Source organism: Cherax quadricarinatus, chromosome 65 (assembly GCF_038502225.1).
Source record: "Cherax quadricarinatus isolate ZL_2023a chromosome 65, ASM3850222v1, whole genome shotgun sequence".
NCBI lineage: Eukaryota > Metazoa > Arthropoda > Malacostraca > Decapoda > Parastacidae > Cherax > Cherax quadricarinatus.
Genome location: NC_091356.1, coordinates 21,932,846 through 21,954,306, shown reverse-complemented (window position 1 = coordinate 21,954,306; position 21,461 = coordinate 21,932,846). Strand labels below are relative to the sequence as shown.

General features: G+C 39.4%; 1 protein-coding gene across 1 annotated transcript in view; it reads left to right on the top strand.

Annotated features, from left to right (window-relative positions):
* LOC128700569 (nephrin-like) overlaps window positions 1-21,461 on the top strand; it is a 694,403-nt gene that overhangs the window by 507,555 nt on the left and 165,387 nt on the right. Inside the window, exon 11 of the mRNA XM_053793851.2 lies at window positions 13,536-13,671. Within this exon, the coding sequence (XP_053649826.2) occupies window positions 13,536-13,671 (136 nt within the window). The remainder of the gene's footprint in view (window positions 1-13,535; window positions 13,672-21,461) is intronic.

The window sequence follows — 21,461 nt, the reverse complement described above, 5'->3', positions numbered from 1 at the left end:
GGAATCGAACCCGGGCCCTCCGTGTGTGAAGCGGGAGCTTTAGCCACCAGGCCACCGGGCCACCAACAGGTGCGTATCGGTGTATAAACATAATATTCAATTTAATTTCTTTTCTTTTAGGGACTAAGTAGTCACTGACTGGTGATTTACAGGTGGACAGCCTTAATGGCACTCGCGAAATCGTTAATCTTGAAACCTAACTAATTAACGAGAAATAAATACACAGGTTCAACATTTCTTTTCATTTAAATCTTAGGTAACCATGATAACCTAGGCAGTATAATAATTGCTTAGATAACTACCAACAACTGGCTGATCACTGAGTGGGCCATGATGACTGAAGCAAGACTCCACTTTCAACCAGCTATTGTTGTAAAAATAAATGGTATAAAATACCGACACAATGGAAACAAACACATATGCAGTTTAATGTGATCCTTTATTGACAACGTTTCGCCCACATAGTGGGCTTTTTCAAGTCACGAACAGATCTACCTGGGGTGGAAGGTACGGGAGTATTTATAGTCTGACTATATATACTCCAGTACCTTCCACCCCAGGTAGATCTGTTTGTGACTTGAAAAAACCCAGTGTGGGCGAAACGTTGTCAATAAAGGATCACATTAAACTGCATATGTGTTTATGTTTCCAGCTATTGTGGTAAAATGACCTACTCGGGTCTGGAGGACGGAGGAACGAGACCAACACCGTTTACTAATTGACCTAAACAGGATTATCTGACGGATGACCGAGCCTTCAGTTCTCTTTGTACTGAATAACCTCAAGGGTTTACTGAATTCTGTGTCGAGCTACCACCCGTCCTTGTATTGAACTCTCGAATGATTACTGGACTGAGTTACAAGCTTCTACAGAGAGAGGATCGAGCCTCAGTCGCTACTTGTGATGAATGACATTCACGAGTTTAGTGGAGAGAGGATCGAGCCTCAATCGCTCCATGTGATGAGTGATCCATTCAGGTTTAGAGAATCGTGCCTACACAGGGCCATGAATGTCAAGTAGCCCACAAACCAGACAGGCAAAATACCTGCAGCAGATACATGTAGCTGTGGTACTATGACACCCAGATGCTGTAGAGCAACGACACATGTTCACTGATCAATAAATAACAAAAAGGCATAATACCGTGACTGGAACGATACACAAATAACCCGCACATAAAAGAGAGAAGCTTACGACGACGTTTGTGTATTCACTGATCAACATATATATTACGGAATCATTTCGTCACGCGAGGCTTCACTATTTAAGATGCCTCAAGTGGCGAAACATTTTCTGTAATAAATACTATGATCAGTGCACAGGTGACTTTTACCTATAGTTTATAGTGCCAGTAATTGTTTATTAAAACCATTAATAAAACAGCATTAGGAAACTTGATAAAGTGGTATTTAAAGCAACACATCGTTGAGAAGAAATTGATAAATAGCTTATGTTGCAGAACATCGTATACTAGAGCACATGAAAGAGCAGTGTTAAACTTTATATCTTAAAACACTTCATACCGGAGTATTTTGTACCAGACGCCTATAACACTTGATACAGTAGATTTTAGTACCAAACATTACATAATGGCGGGACTGTGGTACGTGGGTGTCACATACCCATGATAATAATTTCGCTTCTTGGCTGCTAAAAATCCATCTACCCTGGGATCTCCACCATATTTGTTCTATACAAAGCAAATATTCCATTCAAATTCAATTTTCAAATTTATTTATTTATTTGTAATTAGTACATTAAGATAATAGTTTTTACAATAATGGGTTGCAATGCAAAGATAGCCTCTATTATGCCTAGGCATTATGAGTCGACTTAATTTAATGGTTTACTGATTACTTTACACTAAAGAAATTTATAATAGTTGTACAGTAATTATCTTAATTATCAGTGAATCTAATTCATAAAAACCAAGGGATATATTCATATATTCAAAAATGCTTTTTATGAAACATGATTGAAGAGTAGTTTCCAGTAGTTTGCAGTATGAGAACGCTGCAATTTGATGAAGGGCAATACAGTGGACCCCCGCATAACGATCACCTCCGAATGCGACCAATTATGTAAGTGTATTTATGTAAGTGCGTTTGTACGTGTATGTTTGGGGGTCTGAAATGGACTAATCTACTTCACAATATTCCTTATGGGAACAAATTCGGTCAGTACTGGCACCTGAACATACTTCTGGAGTGAAAAAATATCGTTAACCGGGGGTCCACTGTACTGCTTTTGGTAGGTATGTGTACTTATATGTGGTAATTTGTTAATATATGAAATTGGTCGTCTAGTCTTGATGTTTTAAGATTTAGGTAATTGGTAGATTTATTTGCAGTGTTAATTATTGAGTAGTGATTATTTAGTCTCGGGTGATTAAGTGACTTTTGAGAAGAGTCTTAAATTGATTTTCAGACCGGGTTACTTTAGTATTTTCTGGTAATGAATTCCAAATTTTGGGGCCCTTTATGTGCATAGAGTTTTTACACAGTGTGATATGGACACAGGTACATCAAAAAGAGATCTGTGTCTTGTGTTATGGTCGTGGGTCCTGTTAAGGTTGGTGAGGAGAAGTTTGAGTGGAGGCCTTATGTTTGCAGGTGTTGTTCTATGTATGTAGTAGGCACATGAATAAGTATGGATGTTCTTAATGGTGAGCAAATTTAGACTTTCGAATATTGGTGGAGTATGCTGTCGGGAGTGGGAATTTGTTATCATTCTGACTGCTGCCTTTTGCTGGGTTATTAGTGGTCTTAGGTGATTTAATGTTGCTGATCCCCATGCACAAATTCCATATGTGAGATAAAGGTAGATGAGTGAATGATACAGTGCCAGGAGAGTTGATTGTGGAACATAGTATCGTGTCTTTGATAGTATGCCTACAGTCTTAGAGATTTTCTTTGTGATTTGTTGTATATGTGTCTGGAACTTGAGGCTACTGTCAAGGTGGATTCCGAGGAATTTTCCCTCCGCGAGTCTGGTGACGGGTGATCCGTTTAGCGTAGTGTTAAGTGGAACATTTGCAGCTTTGCTTCCATACTGAATGAAGAAGGTTTTGTCAGTATTCAGAGTAAGTTTATTAGTCATCATCCAGGCAGATATTTTCTGCAATTCGTCATTGCCAGTGTTAATTTGGATTTGAGTGAGAGAAGACGTATGTAGTGTCATCTGCAAATAATATGGGTATGACTTTAGGTAGTTGAGGGAGTGGCCTCTTATACCACAGTGTGTTAATTTAGTGTACAACAGTTCATGGTCGACTGTATCAAAAGCTTTACGTAAATCAATATTATTATTATAATCAAGGGGGAAGCGCTAAAACCGGAGGATTATACAGCGACGTAAATCAATAAAAACTCCCAGCAGGACTTCTTTCTTTTCGAGAGCGGTATGCATTAGTTCTAGCATGTGTATGATAGCATCATTTGTGCTTTTATTATTCCTGAATCCAAACTGACAGGGGTTCAGTATGTTATGTGAGATAAGGTAGGAAGAGATCCGTCTATTAATTAATTTTTCAAAGATTTTAGAGAGGAGTGGTAAGTTAGATATTGGTCTATAGTTATTCAAGTCAGCTTGGTCACCTCCTTTGTGGATCAGAGTGATCCTCGCTGTTTTGAGAATTGTTGGGAAGGTGGAGGATTCAATGGATTTCTTAAAGAGTGTTGCAATAATTGGTAACAATACTTGAGAAGCTTTTTTGTACATATAAGTTGGCAAGTTGTTTATGTCTCCTGCCTTGTTTTTAAGGGTGTTGATGTGCGAGACTTCTGTTGGGTTGGTTGGAGCGAGGAATAGTGTGTTCGGGTAGGTGCTCGTGGGGTGGTCTGACGGACAGGTGTTTTAGTTTGGGATTTTGCTCGCTAGGTCCTTTCCTATGGTGGAGAAGAAAACATTGAGTCTGTTCGCTCTTTAAGTTGGTGTGAGTAAGGGTTCATCTGATTTTGTTAATTTGATTGTTTTGATTTTAGATATCTTTTTAGTTCCAAGAATTTCAGGTAGAGTTTTCCAGGTCGGTTTCATTTCTTTGATGTTTTGTAATCTGTTTTCATAACACAATTTTTTAGACCTTCTTATCAGGCTGGTAAGAGCTGACGAGTAACGTTGAGACTGGTCTCTAGTTATTTGACCCATTCTATACTGTTTTTCATATTGGTGCTTTGTGTTAACGGATTTAAGGATGCTTGGTGTTAGCCAGGGACTTTTCAATCTCGTAGTTGTGATCTGTTTAGTTTTTAGGGCAATGTTTGTTATAGAGGTAATGGTTTTTTTTTTAGAAAATTATTTATACATTCATTCATATCTGTATATATTTCGAGCTCATTTTGCCAGTCGATGTTATTCATAGCTGCTACAAAGTTATTTACAGCTGTCTCGGTATGTAGTCTGAAGGTAACTTAAGTAATGTCTTGGGGCAATTTACCTAGATTGGTTATGAGAAAGGTTGGGTAGTGGTCTGTGGTGTTGTGTGTGATTATGCCTGATTTTAAAGGGGATATGGTGTTAGTCCAGATGTGGTCTATTAAAGAGATCCTAGTCTCGGAGATTCTTGTAGGTTTAGATGTTGTTGGTAGCAACAAACAGTTGTTCATAGTGTTGGTGAATTCGGTTACTTGTTTGTCCTGGTCATGTAGTAGATTTATGTTGCATATAGTGTGTGTGACTATATAACTCAACCTGCACATAGTGAATGAATCACAGTATAACCTCTCATGCATATAGTGCATCACTAGCCCGCTTTAAATATATTAAGTGCGTTAATGTATAACCCGTCCTGCATACAGTGAGTCACTATCTATCATGTTATGCATACAGTCAGTGCGTCACCACATAGCCTGTTCTACATTTAGTGAGTACGGATATTGACGCAATTCACAATTGTTTTATTTTATATGTAGGGACCATATAACGTTTGTGGATTGAATATCATTGAGATTTGATCCAAGAGGACGATAAGTTAAGTTCCTTCACCAGCATCACGTCACCATACAGCCGCCATTCAGGGAAAATAATCTAGTTATATATTGCAAACTGTTTCTATACCATCTTGCAAGTGTTGCACACGAATGATATACAATACCCAGATGATAAAGATACCCAGATGTGCAACATCTGGGTATCTTTCAAATTAATCACTTGCAAATTGTTAAATTGTGTAGGTATTCATAAATTTGCTTTTCTTGCGAATATATTGCACCTTTGCACCTTTCAGTGTTTATATGACAAGGTGTTTATCTGTGAGGGAATATACATCGAGAGGTGAGTATATATATATATATATATATATATATATATATATATATATATATATATATATATATATACAGTGGTCCCTCAATAATCGACCGGCCTGAAAGTCGACCATTTCGGAAATCAACCGGTTTTTTCGACAAAATATTGACTCGGAAATTGACCGAAATTCGTTTATCGACCCATCTCGACCCGTCGTCCCAGACGCGTATGCACGAGGTAAGCGGGCCTCAACCCGCCTCAGCCTTCCTTCCCAGCCAGTGTGCCATTGTTTACCAGTTAGCGGCGGTCCTCTCACGTGCTCCAGTGAAATATTTCATATTTCATTTATTTTAGTGCTTGCAAGTTATTTAAGTGCTAAATAAGCTACCATGGCTCCAAAGAAAGCTCCTAGTGCCAAACCTTTGGTAAAGAAGGTGAGAAATACCATTGAATTTAAGAAAAACATCATTGAACAATATGATAGTGGCGTACGTGTGGGCGAACTGGCCAGGATGTATAACAAAAATCATTCAACCATATCTTCCATCATAGCCATGAGAAAGGAAATCAAGGATGCTGTTGTTGCAAAGGGGGTAAATATGCTGACAAAAATGAAATCACCAGTACTGGAAGAGGTTGAGAAGTTATTATTGGTGTGGATAAATGAGAAACAATTAGCAGGAGACAGTCTTATGACCTCAATTATTTGTGAAAAGGCTAGGCAGTTGCATGAAGATTTGGTAAATAAATTGCCTGCAAATAGTGGTGAAGTGAGTGATTTTAAGGCCAGCAAAGGCTGGTTTGAGAGATTTAAGAAGCGTACTGGCATACACAGTGTGGTAAGGCATGGTGAGGCTGCCAGTTCGGACCACAAGGCGGCTGAAAAATATGTGCATGAATTCCAGGAGTACATAGAGGCTGAAGGACTGAAACCTGAACAAGTGTTCAATTGTGACGAAACAGGCCTCTTTTGGAAGAAAATGCCAAAGAGGACCTTCATTACACAAGAGGAAAAGTCAATGCCAAGACACAAGCCTATGAAAGACAGGCTGACGCTAATGTTCTGTGCTAATGCTAGTGGGGATTTCAAAGTGAAGCCGTTACTAGTGTACCATTCTGAAAATCCCAGAGCATTTAAGAAAAATAATGTTATGAAGAGTAAATTGTGTGTGTTTTGGAAATCTAATAATAAGGCATGGGTCACGAGGGAAATTTTTGTAGAGTGGTTCAACGAAGTGTTTGGCCCTAGTGTGAAGAATTACCTCCTGGAGAAGAAATTGGATCTCAAGTGCCTGCTAGTAATGGACAATGCACCTGCTCATCCACCAAACTTGGATGACCTAATTCTGAAGGAGTTTGGGTTCATCTCAGTAAAGTTCTTGCCCCCGAATACCACTCCTCTCCTCCAACCCATGGACCAGCAGGTCATTGCAAACTTTAAAAAACTGTACACCAAAGCAATGTTTGAAAGGTGCTTCAATGTGACCTCAGACACTCACTTGACCCTACGAGATTTTTGGAAAGAACATTTCAGTATTTTCCATTGTGTAAGCCTTATAGGTAAGGCTTGGGAGGGAGTGTCTACCAGGACTTTGAACTCTGCTTGGAGAAAATTGTGGCCAGATTGTGTCGACAAGAGGGATTTGGAAGGGTTTGGGGCAGACCCTGATGAGCCTATGTCAGTTTTGAACTCTATTGTGGCACTGGGGAGTTCCATGGGGTTGGATGTGAGTTTGGAGGATGTGGAAGAGTTGGTGGAGGACCACAACGAAGAGCTAACCACTGAGGAGCTGCAAGAGCTTCAGCAGGAAGAGCAACAGATCGCAGCTCAGAATCTTGCTGCAGAGGAGGAGGAAGAGAGATGGAAGAAGGTGCCTTCTTCAGAAATTAAGGAGATTTTTACTATGTGGGGTAAGATGGAAAGATTTATGGAGAAACATCACCCAGAGAAGGATGTTGCAAGCCATATCGGCAACTTGTACAGTGACAGAGTCTTGGCCCATTTTAGGGAAGTTTTAAAGAGACGCCAGAAACAGAGCTCTCTGCACAGTTATTTTGCGAGACAGGACTCCAGTGACTCTCAAGCTGGTCCTAGTGGCATTAAGAAACAGAGAAAAGAAGCAACCCCAGAAAAGCAAATGGTACCTGAGGTGTTGCTGGAAGGGGATTCCCCTTCCAAACTATAAACAATCCACTCTCTCCTCCTCCTCCAGTCTCCCATACACTAAAAAGAATCTCCAATAAAGGTAAGTGTTATGCTGTTAATGTTTCATTCATCATTTCCCATTGTATTGTTTATGTACTACATGAATATTTCATGTTAAATTTTTTTTGTTTTAATACTTCTGGGTGTCAGGAACGGATTAATTGAATTTACATTATTTCTTATGGGGAAAATTGATTCGTAAATCGACCATTTCGATAATCGACCGGCTTCCAGGAACGGATTACCGTCGATAATCGAGGGACCACTGTATATATATTATATATATATATATATATCTATATATATATATATATATATATATATATATATATATATATAGATATGTTTTTATATATCGATGTATATATATATATATGTATATATATTATATGTCGTGCCGAATATGTAAAACTGGTCAGTTAGCAAGAACTCATTTAAAATTAAGTCTTTTCGAAAATTATCTCTTGTACGTTTTAAGATATATTTTTTTCATTAATGTTAATATAATTTTTTTTAATTTTGCACCAAAAGAATCTTAGAAAACTTACCTAACCTTATTATAACAAGAGCAATTTATTTTAGTCTAACCCAACTAAATATATCTTAAATACGTTTACAATAATTTTGTACTAAGCAAACACAATGAAATATATTTTTTTCGTTAGGTTCAGAATGATTTTGACGAAATTATTGCATACACAAATTTTCACTTGTCCTATATGGCAAGATGAGCGTTGCTATTTAAGCCAAGATCGCACGTTCTGCCTGTTCGGCACGACATTATATATATATATATATATATATATATATATATATATATATATATATATATATATATATATATATATATATATATATATATATATAGGTAGTAGGTAGTAGGTTGGTAGGTAGTAGGTTGGTAGACAGCAACCACCCAGGGAAGTACTACCGTCCTGCCAGATGACTGTGAAACAGAAACCTGTAACTGTTTTGCATGATGGTAGGATTGCTGGTTTCTTTTTCTGTCTCATAAACACGCTAGATAACAGGGATATCTTGCTACTCCTACTTACACTTTGGTCACACTTCACAGACACGCACATGCATATATATATATACATACATATAGGTTTTTCTCCTTTTTCTAAATAGCTCTTGTTCTTCTTTATTTCTTCTATTGTCCATGGGGAAGTGGAAAAGAATCTTTCCTCCGTAAGCCATGCGTGTCGTATGAGGCGACTAAAATGCCGGGAGCAATGGGCTAGTAACCCCTTCTCCTGTAGACACTTACTAAAAAAGAGAAGAAGAAAAACTTTATAAAACTGGGATGCTTAAATGTGCGTGGATGTAGTGCGGATGACAAGAAACAGATGATTGCTGATGTTATGAATGAAAAGAAGTTGGATGTCCTGGCCCTAAGCGAAACAAAGCTGAAGGGGGTAGGAGAGTTTCAGTGGGGGGAAATAAATGGGATTAAATCTGGAGTATCTGAGAGAGTTAGAGCAAAGGAAGGGGTAGCAGTAATGTTAAATGATCAGTTATGGAAGGAGAAAAGAGAATATGAATGTGTAAATTCAAGAATTATGTGGATTAAAGTAAAGGTTGGATGCGAGAAGTGGGTCATAATAAGCGTGTATGCACCTGGAGAAGAGAGGAATGCAGAGGAGAGAGAGAGATTTTGGGAGATGTTAAGTGAATGTATAGGAGCCTTTGAACCAAGTGAGAGAGTAATTGTGGTAGGGGACCTGAATGCTAAAGTAGGAGAAACTTTTAGAGAGGGTGTGGTAGGTAAGTTTGGGGTGCCAGGTGTAAATAATAATGGGAGCCCTTTGATTGAACTTTGTATAGAAAGGGGTTTAGTTATAGGTAATACATATTTTAAGAAAAAGAGGATAAATAAGTATACAAGATATGATGTAGGGCGAAATGACAGTAGTTTGTTGGATTATGTATTGGTAGATAAAAGACTGTTGAGTAGACTTCAGGATGTACATGTTTATAGAGGGGCCACAGATATATCAGATCACTTTCTAGTTGTAGCTACACTGAGAGTAAAAGGTAGATGGGATACAAGGAGAATAGCATCAGGGAAGAGAGAGGTGAAGGTTTATAAACTAAAAGAGGAGGCAGTTAGGGTAAGATATAAACAGCTATTGGAGGATAGATGGGCTAATGAGAGCATAGGCAATGGGGTCGAAGAGGTATGGGGTAGGTTTAAAAATGTAGTGTTAGAGTGTTCAGCAGAAGTTTGTGGTTACAGGAAAGTGGGTGCGGGAGGGAAGAGGAGCGATTGGTGGAATGATGATGTAAAGAGAGTAGTAAGGGAGAAAAAGTTAGCATATGAGAAGTTTTTACAAAGTAGAAGTGATGCAAGGAGGGAAGAGTATATGGAGAAAAAGAGAGAGGTTAAGAGAGTGGTGAAGCAATGTAAAAAGAGAGCAAATGAGAGAGTGGGTGAGATGTTATCAACAAATTTTGTTGAAAATAAGAAAAAGTTTTGGAGTGAGATTAACAAGTTAAGAAAGCCTAGAGAACAAATGGATTTGTCAGTTAAAAATAGGAGAGTTATTAAATGGAGAGTTAGAGGTATTGGGAAGATGGAGGGAATATTTTGAGGAATTGTTAAATGTTGATGAAGATAGGGAAGCTGTGATTTCGTGTATAGGGCAAGGAGGAATAACATCTTGTAGGAGTGAGGAAGAGCCAGTTGTGAGTGTGGGGGAAGTTCGTGAGGCAGTAGGTAAAATGAAAGGGGGTAAGGCAGCCGGGATTGATGGCATAAAGATAGAAATGTTAAAAGCAGGTGGGGATATAGTTTTGGAGTGGTTGGTGCAATTATTTAATAAATGTATGGAAGAGGGTAAGGTACCTAGGGATTGGCAGAGAGCATGCATAGTTCCTTTGTATAAAGGCAAAGGGGATAAAAGAGAGTGCAAAAATTATAGGGGGATAAGTCTGCTGAGTATACCTGGTAAAGTGTATGGAAGAGTTGTTATTGAAAGAATTAAGAGTAAGACGGAGAATAGGATAGCAGATGAACAAGGAGGCTTTAGGAAAGGTAGGGGGTGTGTGGACCAGGTGTTTACAGTGAAACATATAAGTGAACAGTATTTAGATAAGGCTAAAGAGGTCTTTGTGGCATTTATGGATTTGGAAAAGGCGTATGACAGGGTGGATAAGGGGGCAATGTGGCAGATGTTGCAAGTGTATGGTGTAGGAGGTAGGTTACTGAAAGCAGTGAAGAGTTTTTACGAGGATAGTGAGGCTCAAGTTAGAGTATGTAGGAAAGAGGGAAATTATTTCCCAGTAAAAGTAGGCCTTAGACAAGGATGTGTGATGTCATCGTGGTTGTTTAATATATTTATAGATGGGGTTGTAAGAGAAGTAAATGCGAGGGTCTTGACAAGAGGCGTGAAGTTAAAAGATAAAGAATCACTCACAAAGTGGGAGTTGTCACAGCTGCTTTTTGCTGATGACACTGTGCTCTTGGGAGATTCTGAAGAGAAGTTGCAGAGATTGATGGATGAATTTGGTAGGGTGTGCAAAAGAAGAAAATTAAAGGTGAATACAGGAAAGAGTAAGGTTATGAGGATAACAAAAAGATTAGGTGATGAAAGATTGAATATCAGATTGGAGGGAGAGAGTATGGAGGAGGTGAATGTATTCAGATATTTGGGAGTGGACGTGTCAACGGATGGGTCTATGAAAGATGAGGTGAATCATAGAATTGATGAGGGAAAAAGCGTGAGTGGTGCACTTAGGAGTCTGTGGAGACAAAGAACTTTGTCCTTGGAGGCAAAGAGGGGAATGTATGAGAGTATAGTTTTACCAACGCTCTTATATGGGTGTGAAGCATGGGTGATGAATGTTGCAGCGAGGAGAAGGCTGGAGGCAGTGGAGATGTCATGTCTGAGGGCAATGTGTTGTGTGAATATAATGCAGAGAATTCGTAGTTTGGAAGTTAGGAGGAGGTGCGGGATTACCAAAACTGTTGTCCAGAGGGCTGAGGAAGGGTTGTTGAGGTGGTTCGGACATGTAGAGAGAATGGAGCGAAACAGAATGACTTCAAGAGTGTATCAGTCTGTAGTGGAAGGAAGGCGGGGTAGGGGTCGGCCTAGGAAAGGTTGGAGAGAGGGGGTAAAGGAGGTTTTGTGCGCGAGGGGCTTGGACTTCCAACAGGTATGCATGAGCGTGTTTGATAGGAGTGAATGGAGACAAATGGTTTTTAATACTTGACGTGCTGTTGGAGTGTGAGCAAAGTAACATTTATGAAGGGGTTCAGGGAAACCGGCAGGCCGGACTTGAGTCCTGGAGATGGGAAGTACAGTGCCTGCACTCTGAAGGAGGGGTGTTAATGTTGCAGTTTAAAAACTGTAGTGTAAAGCACCCTTCTGGCAAGACAGTGATGGAGTGAATGATGGTGAAAGTTTTTCTTTTTCGGGCCACCCTGCCTTGGTGGGAATCGGCCAGTGTGATAATAAAATATATATATATATATATATATATATATATATATATATATATATATATATATATATATATATATATATATATAGTGTGTTTGATTTAAAGACGAAATACATTGGCCAAACATTCACAAAAATACAACATAAAGTAAAACAACATAGGTAACTCAGAGCTACATCTCGAATACTTCGCCCAGCTCCCCGGCGGTGGGCCGCGTGCCCAGAATGCTGCAGGCATTTCCTCTCTGGATCGCAACACTGAGTCTCTGAAAGAGGAAGCTGGTCGCCCTGTGGTCCTTGGTTTCTATGATGAGCTTTTCACCCAGCTCTTTGAGGAACTTTAGAGCACACTTGCCCCATGCTCCAAGGGTCTCCGACCCTATTGGAATGAAGTTATAGCAAGGAGGAAGGTCTTCATATTTTCGGATCTTCTGGGTCTCCCTGTGGCTGGCAGCTCCACCCCCTTCCACTACGGAGTATGGCAAGTAGGTGTCTGCCAATGTGGCAGCACATGTGTAGTCCCAGGCAATCTTTCCATCCTTCCAAGGAAGCATAGTGGCTCCATCAGGACGCTTTTCACTTCCATCAGACCTCTGTACTTGGGGTTCCCGTTGAGCTGGGCAACGGGCTGTGGCGAGGCTTCTTATTATGATGTCATTGCCCTCCTCATGTCTGGCATACTTCCCTTCTGCTGTGTGACACACGAGACCATGAAGTCCGAATTGATCAGCTGTCGCCCTGCCGCAAATACACCTATGTTCGGTGAGGATGGGGGCGGCTAGGCGAAGAGCAACACCAATCCAAATGGCCTGTGGGTTAAGACGGGTGCCCAGGGAGGAATTGGGAACAGCTAACAAGAAATCTCCTGAGTGTGGTGCCTTCACTGCCAGGAGACGAGCTTTGTCCTTTCCTAAAGCATTGGAGAGCGCATATATATATATATATATATATATATATATATATATATATATATATATATATATATATATATATATATATATATATATAACAGTTAATGTACACCTTGAGGTGTGAATGCGTCAGTGAATACAAACAGTGAGGTTTGTAAACAATATACATTCACAGCGGCGTTCGCATATCAGTGTGTATGTACACCGTGAGGTTTGTATCTATCATTATTTACAAATAGATATGTTTCTCTCTTTGCATATAGGATGAAAAGTGTTTATTCTATATATCACTAAAAACAAATTTGGAGTTTACTGTAGTACATATTTTTGGTGTTTAATGTATTGTTGAAATCAATGTACATATATAGTGCAACCTTATTAACCTACGTGCAGTCGACAGGCTTTATCCTAAAAAAACAATTTATTTAACATGGAAATCCCTTAAAAAGCTCGAAACATCACTCTTGTTACGTAAACCTGGAACACGGGTTGTTTGTATGGTCTGGAGAGCAAACTCCAATTCAGTGTTTAAGTGGTGAGATTAAAAAAATGTTTAAACTAATACCCCAGTTCGCGTCTTCGAGTACAGAGGTAAGAATTCGGAACTAATGAAATTTTATTTTTCATTTTAGTACACAGCTGCTCGTTTGGAATTAAGATACCTTCACCTTTCTTGTGATACACAGCTGTAAGTTTGGTACTTATACACTGTTACCTTTTTTCTAGTACACGGTAGCAGGTTCGGTGTCACGACTTCGCTACGTGGCGTATTCTGCGAGGGACTACGGTACTGTGTTCTGCTGGGCCTCCAACATCGTGGGTCAACAGAAGGATCCTTGTGCCTTCACTCTTCAGCCAGCAGGTAGGGTGAATAATAACTTATCACGTTTCTGTCTAAGTCTGTATTTATAATGGGGAAGAAAGCCTAGCTTTGGTATCCATTTTTTCATTTGTCAGAATAACCCAGCGCTGCCCGGACGTAATTCTTCCCAGGTAAGAGAAGGACTGAAAATTTCCTCACGTTACGAGCATTTGTGATTACTTCGTAGGTTTTCTTCCTATCACCTGCCTTGTCACAATTGGGTGTGGGTGGCCCAGGCATCCCTACACCCACCTTGTCAATAGGTGGGTCTGGAGGACTCGTGCTCCCCAGACTCTCGCATCGGCTTGAAGTAGATATATAAGGAACTCGGGGAATTCTAACTCTCTTGTAAAATATGATTTTCAGGAAACAGGTGTGAAGGCTAACGCTCCAGATTCCTTTTTCTGAGGAGGCGGTGTATTTATCCTAATTATAGATTCTGAGAAACAATACGATTAATTTCACTTAAGCTGAGTGGTTAAGTTAGCAGTGATGTCACCAGAAAAATGACTCAGTGTCACATCATGTCCTACCCACTACAAGGGTTCGATTCCTCGCTATATATATATATATATATATATATATATATATATATATATATATATATATATATATATATATATATATATATATATGTATAAGATAAAGATATAGATGAAGAATCAAACAAAAAGTGGGAGTTGTCACAGTTGCTTTTGCTGATGACACGGTGCTTTTGGGAGATTCTGAAGAGAAGTTGCAGAGGTTGGTGGATGAATTTGGTAGCGTATGTAAAAGAAGAAAATTAAAAGTGAATATTGGAAAGAGTAAGGTTATGAGGATAAAAATATTAGGTGACGAAAGAATGGATAGCAGATTGGAGGGAGAGAGTATGGAGGAGGTGAAAGTATTCAGATATTTAGGAGTGGACGTGTCAGCAGATGGGTCTATGAAGGATGAGGTGAATCATAGAATTGATGAGGGAAAAAGGGTGAGTGGTGCACCCGTGGAAGCAAAAAGGGGAATGTATGAGAGTATAGTTGTGCCAACGCTCTTATATGGGTGTGAAGCATGGTTGATGAATGTTGCAACGAGGAGAAGACTGGAGGCAGTGGAGACGTCATGTCTGAGGGAAATGTGAATATAATGCAGAGAATTCGTAGTTTGGAAATTAGGAGAACGTGTGGGATTGCCAAAACTATTATCCAGAGGGCTGAGGAGGGGTTGTTGAGGTGGTTCGGGCAAGTAGAGAGAATAGAACAAAACAGAATGACTTCGAGAGTGTATAAATCTGTTATTGAGGGAAGCTGGGTAGGGGTCGGCCTAGGAAGGGGCTAAAGGACATTTTGTGTGCTCACGCACTCTTGCTAGAAGTCCAAGCCCCTAGCAAGATTGCGTTAGCATATTTGTTAGGAGTGAATGGAGACAAATGGTTTTTAATCCTTGACATGCTGTTGGAGTGTGAGCAAAGTAACATTTATGAAGAGATTCAGGGAAACCGGCAGGCCGGACTTGAGTCCTGGAGATGGGGAGTACAGTGTCTACACTCTGAAGGTAGAGTGTTAATGTTGCACTTTTATAACTGTAGTGTAAAGCACCCCTCTGGCAAGACAGTGATGGAGTGAATGATGATGAAAGTTTTTCTTTTTCGGGCCACCCTGCCTTGGTGGGAATCTGCCGATGTGTTAAAAAAATATAAAAAAATATATATGCAAAACAGCCGCAGACAGGCGATCTTAATGCAAGACAAGCCACAGGAGGTGGAAATCTTTAGTTCAAGAACTTTCACACTTATCAGTGTGTCATCAGGAGCTGTGCAATGTTGCAAAGACAACAACAGAAGAAGTAGGGTAAGTTTTCAGCGTATGGTAGTGTGGAGGCACCAGTCAGCCTCTGAGAGAGGCAAGTGGGATTCCAACCACACACTGGCCCCCCCAACACCTCACCACATACAGGGTCGAGTGTAGTAAGCCTCAGTTTGCATACAGCATCAGGAAAACTGCTAGAAGATAGTTAATAATCAGCTCTAGGCTTCTAACCGCCATGAACAGGTCATGTGACGTAAAAACGTTGCATTACAACGGTGGATCATTACATACCTACATTTACAACCTTCTAACTAATGAAATAGAGGGAAAATATCCTTTATTTGTCAACCGGTGTTGCAGAACGTTCCAGAATATTCATGAAATACTCTCGGTGTCAGTTAATATACCTGTGTGAATTCTATTCAGGCTTTCTTTCTCATAATAACCAGGCTATTCTTAATGCCATTCCTTTCATTATTTTCAACTATCATTTGCTAATATCATAATTATTATCATTAATATATATATATATATATATATATATATATATATATATATATATATATATATATCAACGGTCTTCTTGCCGAATATGCAAGCGAAAATTTGTGTATGCAATAATTTCGCAAAATTCATTCTGAATCTAACGAAAAAAATATATATTTCATTGAATTTGTTTATTATTAAATTGTAAAGTTTTTTTAAAATATATTTAGTTGGGTTAGGCTAAATTAAATTGCGCTTATTATAATAAGGGTAAGTTTCCTAAGGTTCTTTTGGTACAAAATTATAAATTTTTACATTAATAGAAATGAAAATTTTAGGAAGGACTTAATTTTAAATGAGTTTCCGCTAATTGACCAGTTTCACCCATTCGGTACGATATATATATATATATATATATATATATATATATATATATATATATATATATATATATATATATATATATATAGAGAGAGAGAGAGAGAGAGAGAGAGAGAGAGAGAGAGCCTGCCTCCTGGCAGTGAGAGCCCCTCATGCTGGGGACTTTCTGTTGGCTGTTCCCAACTCCAGCCTTGGCACACGGCTCGACCCACAGACCATCCGCATCGGTGTTGCTCTTCGACTTGCCGCCCCTATTCTCGCCGAACACAGGTGTATTTGTGGCAGTGAAGCAGCAGACCAATTCGGGTTCCATGGTCTTGTGTGCCGTAAATCCGAGGGAAAGATTGCAAGACATGAGGAGGTTAATAACATTATCAAGAAGAGCCTCACAACAGCTGGATGCCCAGCAGTAAGGGAGCCACCCCAACTATGCAGATCTGATGGCAGCCAGAAGCGTCCAGATGGTATCACCCTTCAAGCCTGGACAGATGGGAAGCAGGTGGTGTGGGACTATACATGTGCATCTACCTTGGCTGATACCTATCTCCAATACACCAGGGAGGAAGGAGGGGCAGCTGCCAGCTTCAGGGAGTCCCAAAAGTCTAGAAAATATGGAGAACTTGCCCATCATTATATGTTTGTTCCCATAGGCTCAGAGACCCTTGGCTCATGGGGAAAGATTGCATCTAAATTCCTTAAGAAGCTGGGAAAAAGACTCATCAGGGTAACTAGGGAACCCAGGGCAGCTAGTTTTCTGTTCCAGCGGCTCAGTGCGGCTGTTTAAAGGGGTAATGCCTGCTGTATTTTGGGCACACGCCCCAGCTCTGAGGAGCTGGAGGAGATTTTCACCTTATAATCGGTGATACACACGTAACAACATGTACCGTATATGCCACCTTTATATCAACAATGTATCTCTTAAATCTTCTGTACCATATTATGTAATCAAATATTCCTATTGGTAAAAAAAAATATATTAAAAGATGGGGTACCTGGGTGGTAGGGGAAGTGGAATATTCAAACGGCTTCAGGAAGAAATCCAAATATTCTTCCTTGAAGCCTTTTTATCCACTTCTCCGAGGCTATGGGTCCCACAATTTACACCAGAGGTGGACCCCATTGTATATATATATATATATATATATATATATATATATATATATTATATACAGTGGTCCCTCAATAATCGTCCATAATCCGTTCCTGGAAGTGGGACTATTATCGAAATGGACGATTTTCGAATCAATTTTCCCCATAAGAAATAATGTAAATCCAATTAATTCGTTCCAGACACCCAGAAGTATCAACAATTTTTTTTTTTACCTAAAAGATAGATTTACATGCACAAAAGAATGAACATTCAACATGACAGTTACCTTTATTGAAGGCTGTTGTTGATGAATGGAAGACAGGGAGGAGGAGAGAGGGAAGAGAGGTTATTTGGAAGGGGAATCCCCCTCCATAAGGACTCTAGGGCACTAATAAAATGTATAAATGAACATTGGTAATAGGGGTAGTTGATGAGTGGAACGGTCTGCCTAGTAGGGTGATCGAAGCTAAAACATTGGGTAGTTTCAAATTTAGGTTGGATAAATACACAAATGAAAGGGGTTGGATTTGAGTCGGACTTGCACCTGAGCTTATTGCTTGGGTAGCATTTGTTCTATTAGTGGGTTGGATTTGTGAAGGACTGGCCTAATATGGGCCAACAGGCTTATTGCAGTGTTCCTCCTTTCCAATGTTCTAAAAGCTATGGCTTGGGTAGTTTCAAATTTAGGTTGGATAAATACACAAGTGAAAGGGGCTGGATTTGAGTCAGTTATTTTTATATAGCCGGACTTGAGTCCTGGAAATGGGAAGTACAATGCCTGCACTTTAAAGGAGGGGTTTAGAACATTGGCAGTTTGGAGGGATATGTTGTGTATCTTTATATGTATATGCTTCTAAACTGTTGTATTCTGAGCACCTCTGCAAAACACAGTGATTATGTGTGAGTGAGGTGAAAGTGTTGAATGATGATGAAAGTATTTTCTTTTTGGGGATTTTCTTTCTTTTTGGGTCACCCTGCCTCGGTGGGAGACGGCCGACTTGTTCAAAAAAAATAAATAAATAAATAATATATATATATATATATATATATATATATATATATATATATATATATATATATATATATATATAAGGAATTCACAAGAGCAGGCGAAATATACATAAACACTGATCTCTGGCTGAAGGAGACTCGAACCTATGAACCTTGGAACAAGGTACGCAGTGCTATACCAATCTCACCACACTGGACAATACCTTGGCGTGCAACTTGCGCTATGTGTTGATCCAAGGCAACCTGTTTTCAGGGAGAAGGCTTACAGTTTTTCATCTAATCCCCATCCAGTTTGGTGAGATTTGTATAGCACTGTGTATCTTGTTCCAAAGTTCGTTGGTTCGAGTCTCCTACAGCCAGAGATCAGTGTTTGTGTATATTTCGCCTGCTCTTGCGAATTCCTTGCATTGTTAAAATCTCTAGTAAGGCTGATGCATGCAGGAGATGAGATGAAAAGCTGTAAGCCTTCTCCCTGAAAGCTGGCTGCCTTGGATCAACATGTAGCGCAAGCTGCACGCCAAGGTATTGTCCAGTGTGGTGAGATTGGTATAGCACTGCGCACTTTGTTCCAAGGTTCATAGGTTCGAGTCTCCTTCAGCCAGAGATCAGTGTTTGTATAATATATATATATATATATATATATATATATATATATATATATATATATATATCTATATATATATATATATATTAGTAGTGAAACCATGAAACAAGTGGTATTGAATCACTCACTCACCACACTGTGGCTAGCCGAGATTCGATCCCACGTCATATTGTTTCGCCTTCTGAGACAGGACAATGTACGTGTCTCCCTAACCACTCAAACATCGATCCTACGAAGAACCATGAACCCAGCAGAGCTAAGTGTTGTACATAGTCCGAGGACATTCGTGGCAGTGGTAAGCTCTGGGCTAATTTCATCCTCCTCTCGTGGGATCGAATCTAGGCCAGCCACTGTTTGGTAAATGATTCAATACAACTTGTTTTGTTTCCTTTGTTGACTCTTAATTTAATTCTTTTATATACACTTCCTAATGCATCCACCAACCTCTTCAACTTGTCTTTAGAATCTCCCGAAAGCACAGTGTCATGAGCAAAAAGCAACTGTGACAACTCCTATTCACTTCTTTTACATCCCTATCTATAAATATATTGAACAACCATGGTGACATCACACATTCCTGCCTAAAGCCTACTTTTACTTGGAAACAATCTCTCTCTTTCTCCTACATACCCTAACCTGAGCCTCTCTATCTTTGTACACTCTTACCTTTTTTCTGTAACCTACCACCTGTTACATACACTTGCAACATCTACCGCATTCTCCTCTATCCACCCTATCATATACCTTTTCCAAATCTTTAAATGCAACGAAAACGTCTTCACATTTATTTAAATACTGTTCATTCACATCGTTAACCGTAAACTTTTGCTTCACACATTCCCTAGAGCTTCCTTATTCATGTGTGATCCTGCTTTCCGTTTTACTCTAAATTCAGTAATAACTCTTTCCATAAACTTTACCAGATATACTCAACAGTCTTATTCCCCTATAATTCTTACACTCTCTTTTGTTCACTTTACCTCTATACAAAGAAACTATGCATGATCTCTGCCAGTATCTAGGTTCCTTCCTCTCTTTCATACATTTATTATATAAAAGCGACAACAATTCCAAAACTATATCCCCACCGGAACTTAGCATTTATGTCCTCATCCATCAGTCACAGCTACTTTACCCATTTTCATTCTACCCACAGCCTCACGCATCTCCCACACACTCACATCTGGCTCTTCCTTCTAAAGGAAGTTCTTCGCTGGCCAATGCACGAGATCGCAGCTTTTGATTCCTCCAACTCTCCATCTAATACCTCTCCTCTTCTAAATTGAGCTGTCAAGTACATTAGTTCCCTAGATTTTCACAGCTTATTATTCTTACTCCAAAACTTTTTCTTATTATTAGATAAATTTGTTGACAGCACCTCACCCACTCTCTCATTTGCATTCCTTCACTACTCTCTTAACCTCTACTTCTCTTTCCATATACTACTCTCCTCTTATATTACTTCTACTTTTCTAAAACCTCTCATTTGCTAACTTTTTCTCTCTTACTACTCTCTTTACCTTATTCCACCAATCGCTCCTCTTCCCTCCTGCACCCACCCTCCTATATTCACAAACTTTTGCTGAATACTCTAACACTGCATTCTTAAATCTGCCCCATACTTCTTGAACCTCATTGCTTATACTATCATCAGCCCATCTTCCTACCAATAAGTGCTTATATCTTACCTTAACTGTCCCCTCCTATCGTTTATATTATTCTTTCCATAGCTACATCATAAAAATGATAGATATGTTACCCCTCTATCAACAAGCACATCCTGAAGTCTGCCAATCAACCTTTTATTCACCAATACATGGTCCAGCAAACTCTTGTCATTAATCCCTATATCCTACATATATTTTTTTTTTTTTTTAAATACGTATATATATATTTCCTTACCTCTTTCTATACAAAGTTCAGTCAAAGTTCCTCCATTATCATTTACCCCTGGAACCCCAAACTTTCCTACCACGACCTCTATAACGATTTTTCCCAAGCTGACATTCAGGTTCCCTATCACAATTACTCTCTCACTTGGTTCAGAACTCCTTAAACACTCAACATCTCCCAAAATCAATCTCTCTCTCTCTCTCTCTCTCTCTCTCTCTCTCCCCTTTACACTCCTCTCTTCTCCTGGTGCATAATCATTTATTATAACCCACTTTTTGCATCCGATCCTTATTTTAATCCACATAATCCTTGAATTTATAGATATACATTCCGTCTTCTCCTGCCATAACTGATCCTTCAACGAACGAACGAACGAAAGTTCAGGTAAGATCCCAAATGGGATGAGCGGGGAAGACGGGACAGACGAAAAATAGTGCTGGAGAGGAGTGTTCTTAGTTGTAGAAATAGAGCCAGGGCTTAACCCAGCAGCTAAGTCAATCGTGGGACAGACATTGAGAACACGCATATCAGGCTCTTC